The sequence below is a fragment of the Vigna radiata genome, unplaced genomic scaffold (genome assembly GCF_000741045.1).
Source record: "Vigna radiata var. radiata cultivar VC1973A unplaced genomic scaffold, Vradiata_ver6 scaffold_303, whole genome shotgun sequence".
Taxonomy (NCBI): Eukaryota; Viridiplantae; Streptophyta; class Magnoliopsida; order Fabales; family Fabaceae; genus Vigna; species Vigna radiata.
Window position 1 is genome coordinate 57,020 of NW_014543817.1, and position 7,349 is coordinate 64,368.

At 33.4% G+C, this 7,349-nt stretch overlaps 1 protein-coding gene across 1 annotated transcript; it reads right to left on the reverse strand.

The window, feature by feature from the left end:
- Positions 1–2,578: 2,578 nt before the first annotated feature.
- On the reverse strand, positions 2,579–5,738 carry LOC106754995 (thymidylate kinase). Its single transcript, XM_014637077.2, has 7 exons — positions 5,512–5,738; positions 4,988–5,045; positions 4,241–4,597; positions 3,796–3,907; positions 3,582–3,641; positions 3,020–3,124; positions 2,579–2,837 (listed from the first exon to the last, which is right to left on the reverse strand). Exons 2-7 carry the CDS (start codon positions 5,023–5,025, stop codon positions 2,721–2,723), a joined length of 789 nt encoding a protein of 262 aa, XP_014492563.1. The 5' UTR covers positions 5,026–5,045; positions 5,512–5,738; the 3' UTR covers positions 2,579–2,720.
- Positions 5,739–7,349: the final 1,611 nt, after the last annotated feature.

Here is a 7,349-nt window from a genome sequence, read left to right on the forward strand (position 1 = left end):
ATCAAAGAGTAATTTATCAAAAACCACCAACACCAAGCCACACAACAGCACCACACAAGATTCCCAAGCGGCGACAATCGTGGGAGGAAGCCCCATTGCAGAATTTTGCGTTGTGTGGCATTCCAATGACGACAATTTTGATATCTGATTTCAATCCAAAATAATAACCCTCTATATCTCAACCTGAATCTAACGAAGAATACTTGCCAACAATGATGTACTATCTATGGCTTTGATGAGGTTTTGATGCGAGTGGAGAACCACCAACAACAATAGGACCAAATACCATACCAATCACACCAATAATGACGACAAAAAATTGTAGCAATTATGACTACAAAGGTTGTGACCCAAACGATGACCACAACACTGCCTATTGTCAACAAGAGTGCACAAACAACAGAGATTATGTTACAAGAAAGGATTTTGGGTTTTCCCATATTATTTTGATATTATTGACTCTTACATGAATATTTCATTTAGTAATCACACCACCAACATTTTCTCCTCAAGATTGATTTCCTTGTTGATTCAAGAACCATGAGAGATCGCATGCATCCATATGTAACAACTCTCTCTTATGCCTTTTTTTTGCCTATATTCACCATGCCTACCAATGCGTTCCCAATCATACCTAACACCATCAATTGGGTTTTGTTTGTCTCTTTTTCATTTGCTTAGGTTTAGTCTTAGTTTAGTGATTTAACATCTCTTTAATCTTATTTTGTTGTACTTTTTGTTGTTACTTTTTGAATTTTTCTCTCATCGTACTATATCTTTAGCCTTGTGATGTTTCACACTTAATTATTTACTAGTCATGTCATTATATTGCTCTTATATGAGTTGTTGGATTGTAAGAACTACTTATTTTAAGCTTTTCACATTGACCTTTGGCTTGTTCAACCAAACTATGAGACATATCATTGAAATGGAAGACGATATTTCCAGTGCAGATCGTCCTTTATGGAAGGAGGTTTGATGTTCAATTGTATTTATCATTTGAACCCCTTTTCACTCATTTCTTCATGGTGTATTTTGCACGAAAACACTTTTAAACAATTTTATAAGGTTTGTGAAAGTTTTATGATTTTTTTAATGATATTCATAATACATCTTTTATCTCTCTTAGACCTTGGTTGAAGGGAACATTTCTCTATCTCTTTTGGGTTTGATCTCTCATTATTGTTGAGTTCTTCCATTTTGGTTTTTATGCCTTTAGGAATAGCCTTCAAACTACATGCTATTTTTCAAGCTCTCCTTCCATTACATCACAAAAGCTCAATGGAAAAAAAAATATATTTCTCTTAGACAACCTTTATGGAACTTTGGTTTCTTAGTTTCATGATCACTTGGAAAAGGATGCAAGTGAGATCTCATCATAAAATTTGGAATGGAGAAAGCTATATTTTCTATTTTTGTGGTAATTAGTGGAACCATTATATATTGGAAACCCATAAAACTTTTAAAACTTAAGAAGGCTCAATGTATCTTTACAAATGACATTTAATATCTCCATGATTCTATGCTAGCTTCTTTTAAACATAAAAATCATGATATCTTTTATTGTTGATAGTCAATTGAATAATGTTTTCATATCCTTTTTGCAATTAACTTAAGTTTTGATTGTATTAGAGATCAAATCTTAATTAGTCAAGAAATTTCAATCATGAAAAGTTTAACCATCTGACTTCATCATTTTCCAACTAATAAAGATAAACATAAGCAAATATTATTTATTTTAATTTTTATGTATTAGAAAAGAAAAAACAAACCGATGTATTAGAAAAGAAAAAACAAACCGATGAGTCAATCTGTCTCGTCTGTAACCCACCAATTTAATAGACAAAACAAACCAAAGCAAACTAATGGATTAGATTGAAAACTCTAACCCAATCCGCAAACACTCATTTTACCATACCTAATTATTTCAAAAACAATAAAAATTTCTTTGATAAGAAACTTTTGATTTTAAAAAAATTCCTCTTTCCAATTTTTTAAGTAAATATTCTTTGGATTTTCTACTCTCATTTTATATTGCTATGTTCTAATGCGTCTCCTCTGTCTTCTTGCACTCGTAATTAAAGATCAAGATAATTGAATAAAAAAAATATTGAAAAGACATGTAGTTTGAAGTTGAGAAGGCATATATACTTTGAAGTTGAGAAGACATATGTAGTTTGAAGTTGATAAGACAAAGGCTACCCAAATGTCAATACGAGAAAACATCCTTTGTTCGGACTATTATTTTACTAATATTTCTAATTCTGTACTAATACAATTATTTTTGTAATCTGTAGTCTTTACTTATGCACAAAAAACACAGTAGATATTATACTGTAGTTAAATACAGACTATGTGTGAGATAAAATATACCAAAAAGTAACTAAAAGGCTTGTAAACAGAGCTAACATTTTCATAGACAAATTAATTTGGCTTTTACCAAAATATTTTCCTACGAATTCCACAAACATTAAATATATTCTTGAGGGAATCTGGACCTCATCAGATACGCACAAAGCTGCTGCAGAGGAATTCTTCATTCCTTCCAAGTTGAGCATAAGAGAAATTCCCAGGCCATCTTCAAATTGCAAGGGAAACAAATCAATGTTATTATAGCACGCAACAAAGAAGCAATCAGAGTTCCAAAAAAATGGGCTTTGGCGTTCAAAATAATATATCTTGCAAATTTATTATTGTATAACATCTCTTTCAAGGTGTGTCTATTTCGACCACAAGGTGGCAAGGAGCTTCCCCTTCCGGCATTCTGTTACACAATCAAGTACAACCTCTTGCAACTGTTTCTCCACATCTTCCATGGGTTGGCAACCATCAACAACCTGCTTCAAACCGGTGGAATTTGAAGGCAAAAAAAAAAAAGGCTTAAGAATGTGTGGATAATCATGGCATGGTACTAATAGGAACACATATGAGGCATTGCCACTTTACCAGGCAGAAAGTAACAAGGAATCATTTCAAACTGTTGATTTCAGGAGGAAAGGCCACATAAGCAATTAATTACCTTCCAGGATACATCATGAAGAACTGAGTAACAATCAGCAACTTTCTTCTGAAACTCCAGCTTTTCATATCTCTCACCTCCATATCCTCCTCTTTCCGCAGCTTTCTGATTTAATTTGTGTGGAAATATAAATGTAAAATTGTAAATAGGCAAAAAAACGTTATATGCCTTAACCAAGATACTACATGCTAGATAAATAACTGTGAAAGAACGGAAATCTAGATGCGTGAATTTTAGAAACAAGATACATAATTTCTACATATTTGAATTTGAACCACTTTCTGTATGAAAGTAACACATCAAACTTCCGTAAATCAAACCCCGTGCCCTCTTTACTTTAAAATCTTAGATCTTAACAGCATGGAACAGAGAAAAGGAAGCAGAGAGACTACACAGAAAATAAGCATTAGTTCCTCCTGGTGTACAAACTGTTTACCTTCAAGAAAGAAAATAAACTAATCTAGACAAAAAAATAGTTTAAAAAACAAATAAAACAGCTTTAGGACTATCTTAAAGCATAAACTAATAAAGCACTTTTCAAACACCAAGAAGTGCTGCATACCTCAGGAGATATGTCAAGGTATACTACCACATCTGGTGCCAGCAAACCAATCTCTGGGGCCTGAAAAAAAAATCACTGTTTAACCAGTACTGGTGAGAATATAAGTAATCATGTAAACACTAAACTGTACTAGAATGGAAATCCTCATGTTGCACACATAATTTTGCTTTGTCGTGGCCAATAGAAAAATAAAGAACTATGTTAAATCTTTTACCTTGCACCACTCAATATCAAGTCCCTTGGCAGATGAGAAAGCCACCCCAGAATAAGAATATCGGTCAACAATGAGTGTTTTTCCAGTTTTCAGTTTTGTTTCCATCAATGACCTGCAGCGACAACACAACTTGTTTGATGATATTGAAATGTAATCTTAGTAATTTACTTGTTGTAAAAAGTACTTGCAAAAATAACAGCAATGAAGACCCCACGCAATACCAGCTATTATGCAGAGTGTTTCAGGATCTACACATAAAAGTAAGTCATGACATTTCAAAGTAATCAAAGTCTTAACTACCACAAGGTGGATCTTGACTGAATATGTTGGAGTGGCCAAAATAATTAAAAGATATGCCTAAAATTATTGAGTCTTGATCATAAAAAAATATACCTACTCATTTAACAGAAGACAGAAATAGAAAAAAAAAAAAAAGTGTAGAAACCTCTTTTCCCAACGATTAGCACTGAAGAGGAGATGAATAGTGCGATCATCCAACTGAGATGTGTTACTAAGATATGCAGATATCATTTGCCCAACATTTGTAGTTCTGTCAGGAAATCTCCATAATTCAGCAGAGATCCCTTGTCCCTCCAAGAAGGACACTAGTCTGCTACACTGAGAAGATTTCCCAGAACGATCCAGGCCTTCTAGGACAACCAAGGCACCCCTAGACTCCATTTTGTTTCCCTCTGTGCTACTGTTAAGATTATTTTCCATTCTTATGCTGGTTGGAAAGCACTTGGAGGAGAATTTTACACGAGAATTCAGTGACTTCTGCAACACTAGTGTTCTGAAAATCCTGCAAAAAGAAGAGGCGTCCTTATAAATGCAGACATAAAAGGAAAAATGTCACAGAAAACTCCTTCCTTCTAACCTTCTTTGCATAATTCAGAAATCCCAACTAAAACTATAAACATTAAGATTAAAACTGCAAACTTCTGCATTTTTCTTCAAGAAAAAAAAAACAGTTTGACACATTGGACCAAACAATCCTCAGGACAAGATAAAACTCAAAACTAGTATACAAAAGTTGCAATTATAAACTGGACAAGTAATTATAGACCAAAAATAGTATATCATGCAACATTCTTCCCGGATTAAAGTTTTATATCAGCAAAAAAAGCTGGTTTTTTCAATGCTATAACAAATATCTTTAAAGTAAAAACCAAAAGAACCAACAAATTCTTACTGTGACTTGGAAGCTGTGACACAAGCTCCATAGATCATATCCTCAGAAAGCCCTTAAACTGAACCAAAAGAAAACAAAAAAGTAATGAAAACATTATTAGCCGAATTACCTACGCCCAAAGTAAGAATTGACACAAATTGTTCATGGGAAGTCAGGGTTTATGCTACTTTAGCTATAGCTTCTTCCTCCAGTGACAACTTTGACAAAGTATGTCAAGCCTGTCATTGGCGTCCCAAAAAATAGGGCAGGGAAAAATGAATCAATCCATCCCGGTTTTTAGTGGGTTGGCATAATAATTCAATTAAAGAAAACCAGAAAAACTAAATTAAATAGAAAAAAAACAATACAAGAAATTATAAATTAAACAGAAAAAAGATAGATTAGAAAAGTGTGAATGACATATAAGTGAAGCCTGAAACTGGTTTAATACAATAGGGGTATATAACACTAAACCCTAAATCTAATCCACAACAAAGACATTTGTCCAAACAGAACATATGATGAAGAATAGCACAGATTAGAACCTGTAACGACCAGAACCACTGACATTAACACATTAACATGAAATGCAGAAAAAAGCAATTTGGGCATCAGATTCCTGCAACACTGATGGTCGGCGATAACTTCTTGTGACACTGGGCACACTGTGTCAGGCACTAGGGTTTTGTTTACTCTGCCACAACACAACTGTTAGGTATTAAGGGAGTTTTTTAAACTAATCCTTTAGGGTTTGGTAGTAAAGAGTTATGCCATGGCTAATCTCTGTATATTTCTTACTGAATAACCACTTGAGAAATTCGGTTTACTTGGAAGTTGAAATGAAAATATAATAATTAAAACTGTAAAAATAAAAAGAAAAGCTACACATAAAAGGGAAAAAGAGAGTGATGAAATAAGATTTTTTTTTTTATCATTTTGGTAAATATAATTAAGTGTGGAAATAAATAAGTGTCAGGCTAAATTATTGGTTTTATGTCTTGTGCAAAAAACTTCAATAAAGTTATTTATTTGATATGGAGTCTCACTTGATAAAATGAATACAATATAAAATTAAGTTAATTTAGTATTTTTTTAAAATTTGATATGTTAATTTTAGGTTTAATACCTATTTTGGTTCCTCCTTTGGGAGGGTTTGTTCAAAGTGGTCCTCCCTTTCTTAAAAAGTTCACTTTAGTCCTAGCTTTCGCAAGCTGTTCAAGTAGGTCCTTTTTTGTTACGACGTTAACTTGACTAACGGCAGAGCTGCCAGGTGTCTAATATGTGATGATGTGGCATTGTTAAGTGTTTTAAAAAAATAAATAATTGTGACGTGTAAATTAATATAGTTAGGGTTCAATTAAAAAATGAATTAGGGTTAAATTAGAAATTGAATTAGGGATAATTTTCTGCAATCCATCCTCTTCGTCCATCGGCGCGCTAGGGATTTTCTGCAATCAGGCAATTTCTGCAATCAGGCAATTTCTGCAATCATTGGCAAAACAGATTGGCAAAACAGATATCCAAGAATAGGCTTCACAACAAACTGGCCTAAATAACCAGTGGCAATTTTTGTTGGCCTCTTAAATGCCTCAATGAAGTCATTTTCATTTGAATTAACCCCAACTGCAAACATCAAAAAACCTAGCGTCGGTGCATAGTATCTGCAAGAATATTTGCAGTTTAAACTTTGAAGAAATGCAGCATGAAATTCTACATCAGGGATAATTGTTGTTCCTTCATTAACTGCAAATCATCTGACTATTTAAATTTGCAAAACTGCAACTACTCGCATAACAATCTTGTTATCTATCAATTCATCAGAACATCTACAGACTTGCTGGTAAACCACGTTAAAGAACGTGGGTAGATTAGAGCAAGTAGTATGCTAGCAATGAGTACACGAGGCAGATATGAATTTGATTGCTTCAGAATCTCCAGAATAGAAATTGAATTTTGCTCCACCTGAGAGAAAAGAAAAAGAAAATAAACAACGAATATGTCTTTTCTCATTTTCATTTGATTACACGCATGAGAGAAGCCTACATAGTGCAAAAATCCCTAGCGCACTAATGGACGAAGAGGATGGATTGAAGGTATGAACCCTAAGTCGCCCAGATTTTCCCAATCCGAATCGCAAATTTTACCCCAAATTTTCTCAGATTTTTTTACTTAATTACCCACCCAAAATTATCCTTAATTCAATTTCTAATTTAACCCTAATTCATTTTTTAATTGAACCCTAACTATATTAATTTACACGTCACAATTATTTATTTTTTTAAAACACTTAACAATGCCACATCATCACATATTAGACACTTCTGCCGTTAGTCAAGTTAACGCCGTAACCAAAAAGGACCTACTTGAACAGTTTTTGCGAAAG

Bases quoted from the DNA above. Each gene is read 5' to 3' on its own strand.
- LOC106754995 (XM_014637077.2), bottom strand. From the start codon at position 5,025: ATGATCTATGGAGCTTGTGTCACAGCTTCCAAGTCACA. The intron at 4,598-4,987 runs GTAAGAATTTGT...TTCTTTTTGCAG, and splicing joins GTCACAGCTTCCAAGTCACA to GATTTTCAGAACACTAGTGT. The intron at 2,838-3,019 runs GTAATTAATTGC...GGTTTGAAGCAG, and splicing joins TTCATGATGTATCCTGGAAG to GTTGTTGATGGTTGCCAACC.